The sequence below is a fragment of the Mesocricetus auratus genome, unplaced genomic scaffold, assembly GCF_017639785.1.
Source record: "Mesocricetus auratus isolate SY011 unplaced genomic scaffold, BCM_Maur_2.0 Super-Scaffold_100020, whole genome shotgun sequence".
Taxonomy (NCBI): domain Eukaryota; kingdom Metazoa; phylum Chordata; class Mammalia; order Rodentia; family Cricetidae; genus Mesocricetus; species Mesocricetus auratus.
The window spans coordinates 2807822-2827435 of record NW_024429201.1 but is presented as its reverse complement, the minus strand read 5'-3'; the positions used below and the strand labels follow the sequence as shown (position 1 = coordinate 2827435).

The following is a 19614-nucleotide window of genomic DNA, read 5'->3' as shown; positions in this document are numbered from 1 at the left end:
AAGGTATAGAAGAACCAACAGATTATTGGACTTGCTAGCACCCACCAAAAGGGAACTCTGGTCCCCAGACCAGTAAGGGGCTCTTTCTGCACCCACTAGAAGAAGAGATGGGAAAGAGACAATACAAAAACACAGTCAGCAACAGAAAAACAAATATGACACCGCCAGATTCTAGAGACTCCACACCAGCAAGACCCCAACATTCCAATGGGAAGGAAGCAGAAGAGAACGACCTTAAAAGCACTTTCATGAAAATGATAGAGGCCCTAAAAGAGGATATTGGAAAATCCCTCAAAGAAATGGAAGAAAAAACAAACCAAAAAATGCAAGAAATGGAAGAAAAAAACAAAAAATGCAAGAATTGGAAGAAAAAACAAACCAAAAAAGGCACGAAATGGAAGAAGAAATGAAGCAAAAAATGCAAGAAATGGAAGAAAAAACAAAGCAAAAAATGCAAGAATTAGAAGAAGAAACATACCAAAAAAGGCAGGAAATGGAAGAAGAAACAAAGCAAAAAATGAAAAAAATGGAAGAAGAAACAAACCAAAAAAGGCAGGAAATGGAAGAAGAAACAAAGCACAAAATCCAAGAAATGGAACATAAAGCAAACCAAACAATGCAAGAAATGGAAGAAAGAAAAAACCAAAAAGTTCATAAAAGGCAACAAACAGACGAACAGATAAACAGAAAATTGCAAGAAGCAATGCAAACGCTGCAAGGGTTGAAAACTGAAATAGAGACATTAAAAAAAACACAATCTGAAGAAAGGCAGAAAATAGAAAAGCTGGACAAACAGTCAGGCACTACCAATACAAGCATTACCAACAGAATAGAAGAGATGGAAGAGAGAATCTCAAGTGTTGAAGATACACTAGGAGAAATGGATTTATCAACCAAAGAAAACCTTAAATCCAACAAATCCTTAACACAAAACATCCAGGAATTATGGGACACCATGAAAAGACCAAACCTAAGAATAATAGGTATAGAAGAAGGAGAAGAAATCCACCTCAAAGGGGCAGAAGGCATATTCAACAAAATCATAGAAGAAAACTTTCCCAACCTTAAGAAAGACATGCCAATGAAGGTACAAGAAGCCTACAGAACACCAAATAGAGTGGACCACAAAACAAAATCCCCTCGCCACATAATAATCAAGACCCCAAACATACAGAATAAAGAAAGAATATTAAGAGCAGCTAAGGAAAAAGGTCAAGTAACATATAAAGGCAGACCTATCAGAATTACACCTGATTTCTCCATGGAAACTCTGAAAGCCAGAAGGTCCTGGATAGATATTCTACCTACACTAAGAGACCATGGGTGCCATCCCAGACTACTATACCCGGCAAAGCTCTCAATCACTATAGACGGAGAAAACAAGATATTCCATGACAAAACTAGATTCAAGCAATATGTGTCCACTAACCCAGCCCTACAGAAAATTTTGGAAGGAAAACTCCAACCCAAGGAAGCTAACTACAACCAGAAAAACATAAGCATTAGAGAATCCCTCTCTACCAACAGCCAAAAGAACAAAGGGGTGAAATTCCACACATAATTCCACCAACAACAACCATTGCAAATCGAAGAAGGATGAGCAATCAATGGTCATTAATATCCCTCAATATTAACGGCCTTAACTCACCCATAAAAAGACACAGACTAGCAGAATGGATTCGAAGACAGAACCCTTCCTTCTGCTGCATACAAGAAACACACCTCACCCTCAAAGACAGACATTACCTGAGAGTTAAAGGTTGGGAAAAATTTTTCAATCAAATGGACCCAAGAAACAAGCAGGGGTAGCAATCCTAATATCTAACAAACTAGACTTTAAAATAAAATCAATCAAAAGAGATAAAGGAGGTCATTACATACTCATCACAGGTGAAACCCACCAAGATGAAGTGTCTATCCTGAACATCTATGCCCCCAATACAAAGGCATCCACATTCGTTAAAGAAACATTATTAGAACTTAAATCTCATCTAAAGCCCCACACAGTTATAGTGGGAGATTTCAACACACCACTCTCACCACTAGACAAGAATACCAGACAGAAACTCAACAAAGAAGCAAAGGGTCTAATAGAAGTAATGACCCAACTGGGATTAACAGATATCTATAGAACATTTCATCCACATAAAAAAGAATATACCTTCTTCTCACCACCACATGGAACCTTCTCAGAAATCGACCACATACTTGGCAACATATCAAACCTCAGCAGCTACAAAAAAATTGGAATAACTCCATGCATCTTATCAGACCACCATGCCTTAAAATTAGAATTCAACAACAACACAAACTGCAGAAAACCTACAAACTCATGGAAATTGAATAATGCTCAACTGCACCATCCCTGGGTCAAAGAGGAAATAAAAAAAAGAAATTAAAGACTTCCTCGAATTCAATGAGAATGAAGACACAACATACCCAAACCTATGGGACACTTTGAAAGCAGTGCTACGGGGGAAGTTCATAGCACTAAGTGCTCACATGAAGAAACAGGAAAACAGTTATACCAGAGAATTAACATCACAGCTAAAAGCTCTAGAACACAAAGAAGCAAACTCCCGCAGGAGGAGTAGACGCCAGGAAATAATCAAATTGAGGGCTGAAATCAACAAAGTAGAAACCAGGAAAACAATACAAAGAATCAATGCAACGAAGAGTTGGTTCTTTGAGAAAATCAACAAGATAGACAAACCTTTGTCCAAACTTACCAAACAGCAGAGAGTGAACATGCAAATTAACAAAATCAGAAATGAAAAGGGGGACATAACAACAGACTCTGAGGAAATCCAGAGAATCATTAGGTCATACTTTGAAAACCTGTACTCCACAAAATTCGAAAATTTAAAGGAAATGGATGACTTCCTGGACAGCTATCATTTGCCAAAACTAAATCAAGAACAGATAAGAATTTAAATAAACCTATAATCCCTATGGAAATAGAAGCTGTCATCAAAAGTCTCCCAACCAAAAAAAGTCCAGGTCCAGATGGCCTCAGTGCAGAATTCTACCACAAATTCAAAGAACAGCTTATACCAATTCTTCTCAAAGTGTTCCACACAATAGAAGCAGAATGGTCTTTGCCAAACTCTTTCTATGAGGCTTCAATAACCTTGATCCCCAAGCCACACAAAGATACAACCAAGAAAGAGAACTTCAGACCAATATCCCTCATGAACATTGATGCAAAAATACTCAATAAAATACTGGCAAATCGGATCCAAGAACACATCAAAACAATCATTCACCACGATCAAGTAGGTTTCATCCCAGGGATGCAGGGATGGTTCAACATACGAAAATCCATCAACGTAATCCACCATATAAACAAGCTGAAAAACAAAAATCACATGATCATCTCACTAGATGCTGAAAAAGCCTTTGACAAAATCCAACACCCCTTCATGATAAAGGTCTTGGAGAGATCTGGGATAACAGGGACATACTTAAACATAATAAAAGCCATATACAGTAAACCAACAGCCAACATCAAACTAAATGGACAGAAACGCAACGCAATTCCTCTAAAATCAGGAACAAAGCAAGGCTGTCCACTCTCTCCATACCTTTTCAACATGGTACTTGAAGTTCTAGCTATTGCCATACGACAACAAAGGGGGATCAAGGGGATACAAATTGGGAAGGAAGAGGTCAAACTTTCACTGTTTGTAGACGATATGATAGTTTACATCAATGACCCAAAGAACTCTACCAGGGAACTCTTACAGCTGATTAACACCTTCAGCAAAGTGGCAGGCTACCAGATCAACTCAAGAAAGTCAGTAGCCCTATTATATACAGATGATAAAAGGGCTGAAAGAGAAATCAGAGAAACATCACCCTTTACAATTGCCACAAACAACATAAAATACCTTGGGGTAACGCTAACCAAACAAGTGAAAGACCTGTATCGGAAGAACTTTGAATCTCTAAAGAAAGAAATTAAAGAAGCCCTCAGAAAATGGAAAGATCTCCCATGCTCTTGGATAGGTAGGATCAATGTAGTAAAAATGGCAATCCTGCCAAAAGCAATCTACAGATTCAATGCTATCCCCATTAAAATCCCAGCACAATTCTTCACAGACCTTGAAAGAACAATAATCAATTTTGTATGGAAAAACAAAAGACCCAGGATAGCCAAAACAACCCTGTTCAACAAGGCAACGTCCGGAGGCATCACCATCCCTGACCTCAAGCTCTATTATAGAGCTATAGTCCTGAAAACAGCTTGGTATTGGCACAAAAATAGACAGGTAGACCAATGGAATCGAATTGAAAATCTGGGTATTAACCCACACACGTACGAACATCTGATCTTTGACAAAGAAGCTAAAAATATACAATGGAATAAAGAAAGCATCTTCAACAAATGGTGCTGGCATAATTGGAGACTGGCATGTAGAAGAATGCGGATCGATCCATGTTTATCGCCATGCACAAAACTTAAGTCCAAATGGATCAAAGACCTCAACATAAATCCAGCCACACTGAACCTCATAGAAGAGAAAGTGGGTGGTACCCTTGAACGAATTGGTACAGGAGACAGCTTCCTGAACATAACACCAGTAGCACAGACAGTGAGATCAACAATTAATAAATGGGACCTACTGAAACTGAGAAGCTTCTGTAAGGCAAAGGACACAGTCAGCAAGACAAAAAGGCAGCCCACAGAATGGGAAAAAAATATTCACTAATCCCACATCTGACAGAGGGTTGATCTCCAAAATTTACAAAGAACTCAAGAAGTAAGTCTCCAAAACACCAAAGGACCCAATTAAAAAGTGGGCTGCAGAACTAAATAGAGAGTTTTCAATAGAGGAGTCTAAAATGGCTGAGAGGCACTTGAGAAAGTGCTCAACATCCTTAGCCATCTGGGAAATGCAAATCAAAACAACTCTGAGATACCATCTCACTCCTGTCAGAATGGCTAAAATCAAAAACATCAATGACAATTTATGCTGGAGAGGATGTGGTGAAAGGGGGACACTCCTCCATTGCTGGTGGGAGTGCCAACTGGTTCAGCCACTTTGGAAAGCAGTATGGAGATTCCTCAGAAAAATGGGAATAAACCTACCACAAGACCCAGCAACTCCACTCTTAGGCATATACCCAAAAGATGCCCATTCATACAACAAAGATGTCTGTTCCACTATGTTCATAGCAGCTTTATTTGTAATAGCCAGAACTTGGAAGCAACCTAGATGTCCCTCACCCGAAGAGTGGATAGAGAAAATGTGGTACATCTACACAATGGAGTACTATTCAGCAGAAAAAAATAATGGAATCATGAGATTCGCAGGCAAATGGATGACACTAGAAGAAACCATCCTGAGTGAGGTAACCCAGTCACAAAAAGGGAAACATGGCATGTACTCTCTCATATATGGATTTTAGACATAGATCTGGGGAGTGCCAGCCTACAATCCTATGGCCAGACAGTCTGGGAAACAGAAACTACATTTAGTGGCTGGTTAAGTACTGAGCTGAACTCAAGAAAGCCAGTATCAGAGAGGGAGGACTGATGATCAAAGGAATTAAGACTGGGCTGGTTTAACCCCCAGAAACAGCTGACCAGACAAAGGTTAACTCTTGAATCCCAGGCATCAGCCTGGGAATCCAGCATGGGACTGATCAAGACCCCCTGAATCTGGGTGTCAGTGAGGAGGCCTAGGTAATCTATTGAGCCTTGGGCAGCAGATCAGTACCCATCCCAAGTATACACACGGACTTTGGACTCCCATAGAACAATGTGAGGTGCACTCTCACCCTGAACTCTTGGGGAAGGGTCTAGGGGCCCTGCCCTATATGAAATGACAGACTATGGACACCCCCATGGAGGGCCTCAACCTCCCTGGGGGAACGAGGGGATAACGGGGGGGGGGGGAGGGAGGGAGGGCACGGGAGGAGGGGAGGGAAAGGGAGAGGGACCTGGAACTGACTTTTGAAGCAACCTTGTTTCTTATCTAAATTTAAAAAAAAAGAATAAAAAAACCATAAATTATACAAGTCATACATGTAAAAAGCCAGTCAATGCAGTTAGGAGATGTGTGTTGGTATGAAGGGGATGTCCCCCATAGTCTAGGGTATTTGAATATTTGGTTCCCAGTTGGGGATGCTTTTTGAGAAGCCTAGATGCTGTGTCTTGTTGGAAGAAGCATGTGTTTGAATGAACATTCAGTGTTTGAAGTGGTTCCAAATTCACTCTGCCTCTTGCTTATGGTTTGAGGTGTGAGCTATCAGCTTCTGCAGTATGCTGCCTCCACTCCACTTCATGAACTCTAACTCTCTGGACACCTAAGCATTACAGATGAGTTCTTCTAAAAGTTGCCTTGGTCATGGGGTTCTGTCACAGTAACAGAAAAGTGACTAACAGAAGATAATCAAGTATGTTCAAGAGAAGCTTCTAGGGAAGCAGTGATCTTGAAAATATCCATTCTATTGACAAGGGTTAATCCTGAGAAAGTAACAAAACAATGATACAAAAACTTTACCTGAATCAATACATGAAGAGAGAATATTGGAAATAGTTCAACTGAATAATAAACACTTATACTATAGTATGTTAATCTTAAAAACTTTTGTTTGGGTCAGCAAAACAGCCCATTGGATAAAGATCCTTACTACCAAGTCTGAACTGAGTTTGATCCCTAGAACACAGGTGAGGGAAGAAAAGAATCAACTCCTTCAAACTGTTCCTTAGACATCTACAGACAAATGTTCACAAGCATATGCCCCTATGCACTCATGTCCGCAGACACACACGTATTAATCAATGAAAAATAAATATTCTTCCTACTATTTGGCTACCTCATTTCTATATTTCTTAAATCACCCTAGTTTTTATGGGTTTTTTTGTGATGTTCAGTAAATAGTACGTCTAGAAGACCTCCTCTATCTCACCCTCACAAGCCTGAAAGAATATTTGTATAATAAATACAGTAGCCATTTTAAGTTCTTAAAACCATACACTTAAGCACTGACTAGAAAACTGATACTATTATACATGCTAGAAACAGAAAAATGTACAAACTAACTCTTAACAGCATCATCATAGAACATTTTTCTTGAGGGAAACAGTCTTACTATGTGGTCAAGGTTGGCTTTGAACTCATGGTTCTTCTGACTCAGCTTCACAAGTGTGAGCTTACAGGCATGAGAGCCCACACACCTGGCCAGACATCTTATTTCTGCTTCTGTCTCACTCTAGTCTTTTCCATATATAGAATACAAGTGATTTTTTCTCGCTATTTCTCTTCTGCAATATAATTAGTGCTTTCTATGTTGTTCTTCAAAATCATGCATTTAAATGGTTGTAATTGGAGTAAAGCAACTGTGAAATAAATAAAACACTTGGATGCATTTGATTCTTTGGCATCATAAATACCGACAAAATGCTTCCTCGGAAGGAACTCTACACACACCTGTCTTCTCATAGCAATCACTTCTGGAATTATGAAGTCAGATGCATGGAATAGCTTACTTGAGAGTCTCAACGTATTACTTAAGCTGTTATTTAAAGGGTTAGAATTCACAACAGTCAATTTAACAAGGTTACGGCTTCCCACTTCTTCATCATGATGCCTTCTCTTTCTCTCCTCTTTACAATTCCACTAGTAGGATGTCTGAGTTTGTCTTAGCTTAAAGAGTGTGGGTAAGAGGCAGAGAGGAATGATTCAGACATGCACAAACTCCTAATCCACCATGGATTCTCTGAAAAGCAGGTTAAAGATCCCAATAGAAATGCATGATCAGCACTGGCATGCCACATTTTAAAACCATTGATTGTGAACATTAAAAATATTAATATTCCATGTATGCATCCTTTAAAAGACTTTTCAGGGGTCAAAACCGAGTTTCCTCCCTATTTCTAGTGTGATTTTTTTCTAAAGGAAGTGAGGTACTGGGTTACAGGCCTGCTTCTTCACCACAGTAGAACACTAGTACACTACCTTCTAGAGGCAATTAGCAGTGCTGTCCAGGCACATATCTGGAAATGGTTCACAAATGGCACTACGCATATGCAGACTCATTTTGGTGGTAATGCCCGTTCAACATAATGCCAGTAATTTCATGTTTCCTACTGAGAGACACAAAGCGTGACTACCGTGTGTCCAGATGGAGTGACCTAGTTATCGAGACCACTTCTGTATCCAAATGACTTTCCATGGATCAGATCAACAACAGAAGCATAGTATCAAGTTGAATGAAGGTGTATGAAAGCAACACCAACTGTGACTGTGATTTGGATATGAGATTAGGTTAATAACAAAACAATTTCATGTACCTCCTTGGTTTATTTGCTGTGAAAAGACAACACCAAATTGAAATTGAATACTTTCCCCCTGAGTTTTGAGATGGGGGAAATTACAGAGATATGATCTAATGGGGTTGGTTTGCTCTGGAATGGCAGGGCTGGAAAGATATGCTACATAATGACACTCTCTGACCCACAGCCTTACACCTGACTCTTCAAAGAGCTTCCCTTTAAGTCAATGTATTTTGAAAATCACATGATTCTTAAGACACTTACAGGTGATACTGGTTATTCAAAAGAAGATCTGTACATTCCAGAAACAATGGTGTGTAATCAATGCATGTAGGAGAATAATGAGTTCAAGGCCTGCATGGGCCTTGTAATAAATTCAAGGACAACTAACTGCAGCTCCCAGTGACAAGGTGGGTATAAGACGTGGTAGCTTAGTGATGTAATGTATCCCAGGATGCCCAAGACCCTGAATGTAATCATTAGACTTTTATAAAGGATGACATGTTTATTGCCAATAATCATAAGTTTGTGAATACACTGTGAGATTCCTCTTCCTGTTTTTAATGGCACCAATCAGGACACACTCCTTAGATGACCAGGGGTGGCACATGCTTTTAATCCTAGTACTTGAGAGGCAGAGGCAGGAGAATATATATGAGTTTGAGGCCAGTCAGGGCTACAGAGAAAGACCTAGTCTCAAAAAAAATATCAGATAGATAGATGGGTGGAAGGATGGATGGACGGACGGATGGATGGACAGATGGACAGACGTGGGGGGAGGAAGAAAGGCTTATGACAAGCCACAGAGAGCAGGTCAGTAAGTAGCCTTCCTACATGGTGTCAGCATCAGTTCTTGCCTCTAGGTTCCTGCTTTGCATTCATGTTCTGGCACCCTTCAGTGTTGGACAATAAAGTGTAAGCTGAAATAAGCTCCCCCCCACAAAAAATGCTCAAGAGACATTCAAATATGTATTAATATGTTTACTATGTATACTGTATTGAATATTAGACCATGCTGGCTTTCCTTTCTCTATAAAGGAAATCATTTTGTAAATTGTAGTGTTACAATAGTTATAATAACTTGTTCTGTGAATGTGCTTATTATAAAAACATTTTAGATATCTAATTTTTACTTATTAACTGTTAAAAAACTATAGATTTATATATACGCACAATTCTATCACAGGTTCTTGAGAAACAAACATTTACTGTTATTTAGCTATTTCTATTTTCTGTTATTTAGCAGTGACACTTTGAGAAGATACGTAGGAAGAAACATACACCTTCCTGTGACATCTGAAAACTCCACAGCTTGCATGTCTGTCTCTGCATGCCTACTCAGTGTGTGCTTCTGCCCAGTGTGGGAGAGATGTTTGTGAATGGGCCAAGAAATATGCAAACTCAGCCATGGGGAAGAAATCTTGGCAAGATTAAAGCTTTCCCAAGACTGTTACCCAACACAGCTATAAATTTCTCAAAGAGACAAGCCGAGAAGACTTTAGATGCAGATGAGGGAGTGATGCGATCTTTTGTGAGACAAAACAATAGTGCATAAGAGGAACAGAACAGAAAGTCGCTGTGACTTTGTGATCAGCTTAAAAACCCTTAATTTCGCTTGAAGAAAGTCCAGGCTTTGGGAGCACAAGCGAGCCTGCAGGCCTTGAGGTACTGAAGCTTACATCTCAATTACATTTTGTGTGTCTGGAAAACACTTCCTTCTTTGGTTTCTCTGCACTGTGCATGGCCTCTCATCACTTCCTTGATTTTCACTTACAATTTTTTTTAATACCCTCAACTCACAAGAGTGTGGAAAATCAATATGCCAGACAGGATGCTACAAACCTGCAGTTCAAGATCCTCCTTGGCTGAATGACAGACTTCTTTGTAGATCTCAGTGGCTCAACAATGATGATTTATACTTTACACCCACATGGCACTAAGGGATGGGGGTTAGTCATGGTCATAACTGAGGTGCCAATGGGGACAGAATGCAGAAGACACAAGACTAATTCTCCAGCATGTGTGTACATAATTCACTGTCCAGGACTGCTTTGTGTCTATGCCAAGTATCAAAAGAGCCATGCAAAGACAATTCAATCACATGACAGGAAGGGGAGATGCGAAGAAAAGGAAGCAGTTCTTAGGAAGGCTGTAAATGGAAAGTTAGAGGACCAGAAGAATGGAAGTAGGTGCCCTGAGTTGTGTCTAGTGTTTTTCCTCTTTGCTTCATGTCTGCTTTTTAATTTTCACTTAAGAGGTACTGGTCTGGTGGTTTTCATTCTAGCACCATCCCTTTATTCCTCCAAGCAGCACATTTTCAAAATGCTCTTGTTCCACAAACATCAAATAAGAAAGGCTTATCCCAACAGCCCATCAATAAAGGTGATCAAAACATGCAACTCCCACAAACCTGGGAGCATCCTGCTGCATCATCAGGCCTTAGCTACAGTAAGAGGCTGTATACTCACTCCGACAATGCCAGCTTTTTTAATGAAAAATGTCATCATTGTAAATGAAAGATCAGTCATCTGAGATTGAAACTTGACATTTCACAAGGTGACTACTAAAACCATCTCTTTCCAAGGGAAAGAATTTCCTTCTACTTCTAAAATTACTCATTTCAGATTGTTTTCAAGTGACATTTATCTACATTATTTTATGAACAGAGGACTGTGGACAACTACATTTACAAGAGAAACAAGCACTAGTGCGTACTGCTCCATGGAGATGAAACGCATTTAGTCCAACCACCAGATATTTATCCACAGTATCTAACTCACCTGCAATTCACAAGATTCTTCATCAAAACCATCCTCAACACTGATTTGCATGCAGCCACTATTTTGTTTTTGATGTAAGGACAGATTGAGCTTCCATTATCAATTTAGTAATAAATACTTTTTCCGTATCTACATTTACCCTGCTTTTAAAAGAGATTTGCTTCAACCTAGGCAATCAGCTACTTCTACCTCTTAAAAAGAACTCAGATGTGGTTAGCTGCCTTTCTCATTAGACGGCACATAAAAAGAAAAAAATGACACCAAATAGCCTATTGTGCATATTAAGGCACTTTTGCTCTTCAAACCCCATTAAGTTCCTTATAAGCCTCAATTAAGTAAAAGAACAGCTAATTGGAACATTCTGCTTTCAATAGACTTGGAACTTGGTGAGGAAGATGGCAAGGCCTTCTATCTAACTACCCATTTCCCAGTGTATCTTTGGCCAGAAGAGGAGGCTGCAAATTCATTTTTATTTACTTCAAGTAAGTCAAACAAGTTTTCCCGTAGTACACCTCATGTTACGAGACCTCTAGAGATTATCTGTTTTGTAATCATCTTCTATACCTAGAAAAAAAATCCAGACCAGGTAAGAACACAGCTTGTATTGAGATTTAAATGGAATCAAAACTGTTGTAAGTGAAATAGACAAGAAGAAAAATTTCAAGTCACTTATGACTTTCAGGTATTTCATTTGGTTGGAACTCCAAGCACTTACATAGTTCCAACACATCATAACTGTTAATACCATTGTTATTAATACAAAATACTAATAGGGGTACCAGACTTGCCAAATAATACTTATAAATACTTGGTGAGGAAACAAAACTTTTGAAGTCAGATGACAGCTCAGAAAATATGGAAATGTGTTTTAGAAAAATCTTAACTATAAAAGGCATCTAGTAGAGCAATCCACTAGTATGCGTTTTGAGGGGAAGGTGGGAAGGTGAATTTTAGGTTGAATCATATTTATACTTCATAGCCTTCTTTTAGTGAGGAAATTATTGTATTTAAAATTAAAGTTTTAAGTCTCCTAGAAAGGTTTCACTACCACAGAAAAAAAGATGGTTTTGGACAATTTACTGGTGGCTCCTATACCACCCTAATGCATTCACTCTAACACTGAACGTGCACAGTGCTTAATCTAGACCACACAACAGACCAACTGTGGAACGATCATAACTACTTGGCTACATTTTTATAATCTGTAAAAAACTTCGTTTTCCAAGTATAATCCTGCCATTGTCAGCCTGATGTGACTCCAAAAACAAAAACAAGAGAGATGCTCTGGAGACACAGTCCTCACTTATTGAGACTAGATGTGGCACTGAGTTGTTATTCCTACAATCTAAATAAAATATTTGACAATTATAAATTACTGATGTATAAACTTCCCAAGTAAAAATATTTGTTCACCTTCTCAAAATATGGGTATGCCCACTTAAGAGCTGTGTCACTGAAGAGTGACAACTAGATAATGTGTCCTTTTTCAGATACTGCCACTAGAAACAGTCAAAAATCTACCGTGAATTCTCCATCTTGTGCCACCTACCGGTACTATGTTAGGCTCCAGAATAATGATTTAAAAAACAAACCACAGCAAAATATGACAAATAAAATGTGGTGCTATATCTATCACAAATCTCAGCCTAGTCAGTAAATTATTAATGTAATAGCACAAATGTTATAATCAAGAGGCAAGCGCCAAATGCTGGTTTACAGAACACAGACTGTGACTGTCTATTCTGAGATCTGAGGGCAGGGGGCTTATTAGCTGACCTTCACAGTGGGGTGTACAGGGAGTACCCCTCAACAAGAGGCCTATTTGTGCTGGGTAACCTGGTCCAGCTGGGTTGTTTGGTAGTTAGAGCTGGAATTGAGGTCAGGCTGTGAAAGGAGCCTGGAGTTCTGTGGAGACATAGAGACTACGCTCTATGCAATGAGCAAACTCTAAAATCACCAGCCAGACATCTTACACTGAATAGAAAAGGAGAATAGGGATGGGAGGTCTCCCAAAGCATTAAACCTAATAAAAATTAGCTAGAAATTTTATTGCCAGATATTAGTTAATTACAGACTAAAACACACTGTCATTCAAACTGTCATGTATTCTGTCTCCCACCCCCGCCTTCAGTGGACATGTGACCTGGGTACCAGCAGTTCCACATTATTTACGTACGTTGTTTACAATGACGTGACCAGACTTAACAGAAATAATAGTAAATAATTATGACACTTTTTCTATTTTTGATAAAGGACCTTGCTATAGAGCCCCAAATGACCTTGCACTGGCAATCTTCCTGGTTCAGCTTTCCAAAGTGGTGACATCACAAGTGTGTAGTGCCATACCTAGCTAGCTACACTTTTTAAGACTGCTACTTTTTACAACTAACTCTCAAAATGAATTATGTCTTTAATGCAACTAATTTAACTTTAAAATGACATGTAACAAGAAAGTCATAAAGCTGTCATTTTGCACCAGAAGGGAAATAATAGAATTCCTCAAACATTCACAAACATAATCACAGAAAAGAATTTTTCTTCAAGTTAGTCTAATAGAAAATTCCAATGGCTTATGACATATTGTAATATACAGAAGCTGTATACCTGAGAGATACTGCATGTGGTCCATAGATCTCTCTCACTGCTGACAAATCAGCTTCCAGCTGAGGGTGCTTGTGAAGTTCCCCATCATAGTTCACCTGCCAAAAAGGATAATTCACAATTAAGTGAAGAGAGCCAGGGAACCAGAACCCAAACATGTGCAAAGCCTCTCGGCATTACAGGTAAGCCAACAGCATCTGTGCAAAGTTCTTCAATCCAAGCATGACTAGGACAATTCATTGTGTTTTAAAGTTAGAATCAGACTTTTAAAATTCACTTCAAGAAAAAATTCTGTTATTACAGTCTCCTTTTTATTCATTTATTTTATATACACACATATAGACATATAGGTATTATGTGTATATATGTGTTTTATATATACTTGTGTGTGTGTGTGTATTCTGAGCATGCCCTTCTCCCTTATTTAGCAATCCAAATGTAGCATAGAATTAGAAATATAGATCCATTTGTTGACACAGAATATTAACATGCTGTTTTCAGTAGGAACTCAAACATTTTATTTTTCATCTCTTTACAATTTTCTTGTTCCTTCTATACATGGTAAGAGCCAAATCAGTGTTTGTCCTTCCTTCGGTTCAGTTATGTTAAATAGTAAACAGTAGATTAATGTTCACATCTTTTATAAGAACTCCAGAGAGTATGTTTGCTTTACCAGAAACCTCTTTTACCCCAGTATAAATCTAAAGTCCTAAAGTTGATGAATCACAAGGCCAATTCCATCATGGTCCCTAAGAGGTGATTCATCAAATTGAAAAATCTATTGTCAATCTGTGATGCCCTACTTAATGTGTTACTTCAAATGCCTTTCTTAAATCTAGTCTTTTGTCTGGCTTCCATGCTCAAACTTGAAAAGAAATCTAAAGCCCAGAATGTGCATTTAAAAGGCATGGCATACCTGAATACCCAACAACTGACACCACCAGTTCTCTTGTCTTCATTTCTCCTATTCTGGCCTATTTATGGACTGTGAATTAATCCTTTATATAACATTCATTTCTACTCAGTATGACTTATGAATTCTTTACTATTTACATGAAGTATTTCAAACATACACTGACATGATGGAGCATGCCAATACATAATGCCTTCCAATATCAAGGAATAGGGGACCGGATTAACCTTTCTATTTCCAACATTTTTAGTGATCCATCTTTCATTTTTTAAATTCATCTTATAAAGACTTTCAAATGTTTAAAGGGATGAATGACTGTTATATACTCTGGAAAACTTTTAGAAAAAAACATCTAGACTGAAGAAAAGCAGCAAATTCCCTCTGGAAGAACAAGCAGTGTAATGAACAATCAGACTTGGAAGGCCTCTTTTGCATACTGGTAAAGTGTTGTGCTGGGGAGGGAGCCACTGTATAGACAAGTGCCTAGCAACTAGAAAGTTACTCCATGGAAGGAAGCCTAATTTACCATGGCCATATTTCTGTTGCCTTGTGTATGTCTGATTTAGCAAGTACTGATTTATTTGTACTCTGAATATATCTCATGTGAGTTATTTCCAATACTAACTTTATCTTTACTATCATAGTATCCTCCCCTCACAGAACACAAATTACAAAGACATTTGACCAAAGAGGTTACAGAAACCTAACAACATACTATATGATTATGTCTTAAAATCAAATGATCGATTTTAAATTTGAACATTATTCTGGAATAGTCTTGTGAGTCATTGCATATCTTTCACATATGTGTTATGGGATATTTGTACACTGTGTAAAAATGTATTACTGTGATTGTTGTAATAAAAGCTAAACAGCCAATAGCTAGAAAGAAGGTAGGGAGGGGACTTCTAGGGGCAGAGAAGATGCTGGGAAGAAGTGGACGCCAGGAGACAAGGAAAGGAACCAGGAGGTGCAAGATGGAAGAGAAATAATGCCATGTGATAGAATGTAGATTAACATAATGGGTTGATTTAAGTTATAAGAGCTAGTGGGACAAAGCCTAAGCTTTCATAATTAGTAGTAAGTATCCGTGTTGTTATTTGTGAACTGGCAGCCCAAAGAATAATGCAACTACATATATGTGGCCAGGTTATTCAGCCATATTTAAAATTTTCCTCATGTATTTTCAACAAAATGAAAACAAAAAATATTTCTCAATAATTATAGCCAACCAAAGTTCATAAAAATTAACTATCTTCAATTTAAAAGTAATAATCTCTGCTTTTCTTTTGTTAAAAATATCAATATTTACAAATATTTCTTGTTAAGTCTATGAGGAAGAAAAACAGCATTTGTTTTCTCTCATGTGAAATCTAGGTTTGTGAGTGTGTGAGTGAGTGTGGGGGGGAGTGTTGAAAGTGACTACAAGAGGACAGGAAGATGTCCAGAGTGAAGGAGGAAGAACAAGAAGGGGCAACAGAATATAAGGACGATGGTGAAAACAAAGGAGGGCCATCTGAGGGAGGAAGAAGATCAGAGGGGGCGGGGAGAAAGGGCAAATTAGAGCAGAGTAGAATGCTATCTATGTGTGAAAACGTCACAGCAAAACCCATTTCCTTGCATGCTAACGAAAAACTTAAAAATAAAGAAACCAATGTGAAAGTCCAAATGATGATCAAAATCGAAGTGCAAAACCTCTGTAATTAATTAGGACAGCAAATAATCACAGTGGAAAGATCTGTAAAGGAAATCTTAATTTCTGAAAATGAGTGGAAAGTGAAAAACAAATGATTCATGTTTTATGCTTGCTTACTGAAGCCTGAACAACTTCTAGGCTATCCCCTTCCACTAGGACCCACACAACTGTGAAAACTTTGAAAGCAGGTTTTGGAAGGCAGGGTTACTTACCTGCCCCCCGTAATAAAATTCTTCCGAGTCATTGTCACCCTCAGAATCTTCTTCCACTGTACTGTTCTGCCTTGACTCCTTCAAGTGATGAAAAGGACAATTCCAGTGGTCAAACAAACTAGGAAACAGTCATTAACACACAGCTTCTGGCATAATGAGGGGATTTGATATGTAGTACACTGCTGGTACAGTACAACTTCAAATCCAAAGGAGTACGAGGGTAACTTAGCAGATGGGCTTAGTTCTTAAAGAGAAGTTTATGGTGCACACCTTTAATGCCACCATTTGGAAGACAGAGGCAGCAGATCTCTGTGAGTTGGAGACCACCCTAGTCTGCCAAGTGAGTTCCAGGACAGGCTCTAAAGTTACACAGAGAAACACTGTCTTGAATCCCCCCCCCAAAAAAAGGAAGGAAGGAAGGAAGGAAGGAAAAGGAAAAGGTAAGTTTACTAAAAATAAACCTTTATTGGAGTTTGCTTTCAGTGAGGTAAATATTTAATATTTGCAGCTTCACATTTCATGAACATTAAAAACTGTACAATCAGGTATGCCTTGAGCTCTCCTCTGATAAGATGTTTGATAGGCTCACCCTAAACCAACTCTTATTAAGAAGTCTATCTGCATTATTTATCCAAGATGGTTTCCACTTCTATTGCCAACACAAACCCACAATGGGAAAGAGGAAAGTTGAAATGCAATAATGTAAAAAATCAAATTATTCACCAAAATATGAATCATAACACAAAGAATTTTCAGTATACTGAGATTATGTGATTGGAAATTCAAATTTCAAAAGGGTGTTTAATTTAAGATGCTTTAACTTCATGTCTGAGATTTTAATTAACTGAGCTGAATATCTGTCAGGTATCTGAAGTACAATGAAAACTCACGATGGTATTTCTATCGCTGTCAAGATTAGTAAAGTTTTCTTTTAAAGAAAAAAGGAGAAGAGATAAAAGCAGCATTTCCTTTGGATTCAGAACTCATTCCATCCATGTTGCTAGTAATACCTAAATTTCCAAGTTCTTGAGGTAAACGCAACAACCAAGAAGAGGGGCTGTGGATGAAAAGAAATTCTAACAGGTTCTAGTCAGTGACAGCATTCTTCAAGCAGTAATTGTCACAGGGGATAAAGAGGGGAAAACTCAAAGAGTGGTGCAACACTAATAGCAAGAAACAATCAGTCATACTGTAAGCATAACTTCCAGTCAAGTAATTGTTGTCTCATTGCACTTTCTCCATTTAATGTTCTGATAGTTATTCATAGATCAAAGCAAATTTTTTACCAGCAAGGATATGAGACAAACTTGTTTAAGGTTTTTTTTAAAAATGAATAAATAAATAAATATAACCTCTGGAATATAATGTCTACTCCCTTGTTTATATCACTTTGGCTTAAGAGACCATACCTTCTACAAACAGAATTGTAAAGATCTCATCAAAATTATGTATAGCCATCTATACTTGTGATATAAGGCATATGGGTGTTTCTCTGTCAACTACACTACTATATATAAAGGATAAAAAATGAATTAAATGGCATGTGCATTTTATTTAGATTATTTTCTATTAATTTTGCAGGAACTTCTTCATTGGGGTTTATTTTAAGACAGTCTTAGTACTATGCAAAAAATTGTGAGTTTTCCTTTCATTTGCCATACACAACTGCAGTACAAATAAGTTACAAAATTCAAATACCTGGTAAATTTAAAACTGACAAAATAAAAGGTCAAAGAAAATGAAATTTACATACCTCCCCATTTTCCTTTTGTAATTTTGATCTTATGGATAAACAGCAATTAATGTCATTTGTTTTTCTTAATTCTGCAAGAAAGAATTTTTTAAATTACTTTGGATTTTAGCATGCTGTTTCCCAAACATTCATGAGTGCCTAGATAAAAACATTGTAGGCTTTTCTCCCCTTTTGTGGAAGAATTAAGATATATTATGAAGATAAACCATACAAGCACTTTTCATTTTTGTTGTGCATAGAAATGATAACAAATTAAAGAGTAAGACACAGATTTCATAACTCTTATTATTTACTTCAAGGTAGCTTCCATGCCCAGGTTCTGTATTTAGTTTGTCTAGCACTGTCATGATGGATGAAAATACACTTTCAAAAGTAATGTTGACATGATACATTTAAACATTATTCAAAAACTAGCATGCATTGGATATAAAAATTATATGAAGAGATTTCTGGAAGGCACATACTTGCATTTGCTATACTGAAAACAAAGAGTACCAAAGTAACAATGATTTTTAAAAATCGTAATCTAAGGTAAGAAAAATACTGCGTTACTGTTACCTGTTGCTATTCTATGGAAAATGACAGGAATTGGGTCTGTAGTGACTAGGACATCCTCATCATTTTCTGAACTTGACACATATGTGTTGTCTGTAAAGAAAGATGAAAGAAGACACTGTATAAGGATTATATAGCCTCTATAAAAGCAATAGACATATCTCCATCACTTTAATCCAGTTCTCAGAAACGGCACATACTGCTTCTAGCATTAACTCAGAAAAAGGAAACAAACTTACGCTTCACTTAAGCATAAAGGTACAGCATTTCAGAGTAGTCCATTGCTTCCTCAGGAATACAGATGTTGTGTAGAAAGCATTCTAAACCATGCTTTCCTTTTGTTATGGAGAAGGGCTTAAGGCAGATCTCCCTGTGTAGCCTTCAAATTCAACATCCCCTGCCCCTATCTCTAAGTGTCAAGTTTACAGGCCTCTCCATTAGACCTGGCAACTCATACATTTCTGATACAGCCTAAGGCAACCAGTCATTTGGATGCTTCGGCTCATGTCACAGGACAGCACTCTGCTCCATATCAACCCATTTCAAAAGGTAGGGTAGTCAGCTAAAGAGATAACTAAGGGACAGTTGATATTTTTTTAAAAACTCAAAACCAAACAAGCTGGCAACTCCTTTTAATTCCAATACTTGGGAGGCTGTCATAGGTAGATGACAGAGTTTGAGCTTACTGGTTAGATTTGTCAACTGTATACAAATTAGAGTTATGTGGGAAGGGAGGACCACATTTAAAGAATTGCCTCTATTAGATTCATCTGTGAACACATATGTGGACATTTTCTTGATGAATAATTTATGTGGGGGG

At 37.9% G+C, this 19614-nt stretch overlaps 1 protein-coding gene across 4 annotated transcripts in view; it reads right to left on the bottom strand.

Annotated features, from left to right (window-relative positions):
• The window catches only part of Parp8 (poly(ADP-ribose) polymerase family member 8), a 171725-nt gene that overhangs the window by 56516 nt on the left and 95595 nt on the right, over nt 1-19614 (bottom strand). For all 4 annotated transcript variants that reach the window (XM_021234514.2, XM_021234515.2, XM_005082778.4 and 1 more), the window contains exons 5-8: nt 18798-18887; nt 18240-18310; nt 16487-16564; nt 13669-13763 (exon numbers count right to left, since the gene is read on the bottom strand). In XM_021234514.2, coding sequence (XP_021090173.1) covers nt 13669-13763; nt 16487-16564; nt 18240-18310; nt 18798-18887 — 334 coding nt within the window. The remainder of the gene's footprint in view (nt 1-13668; nt 13764-16486; nt 16565-18239; nt 18311-18797; nt 18888-19614) is intronic.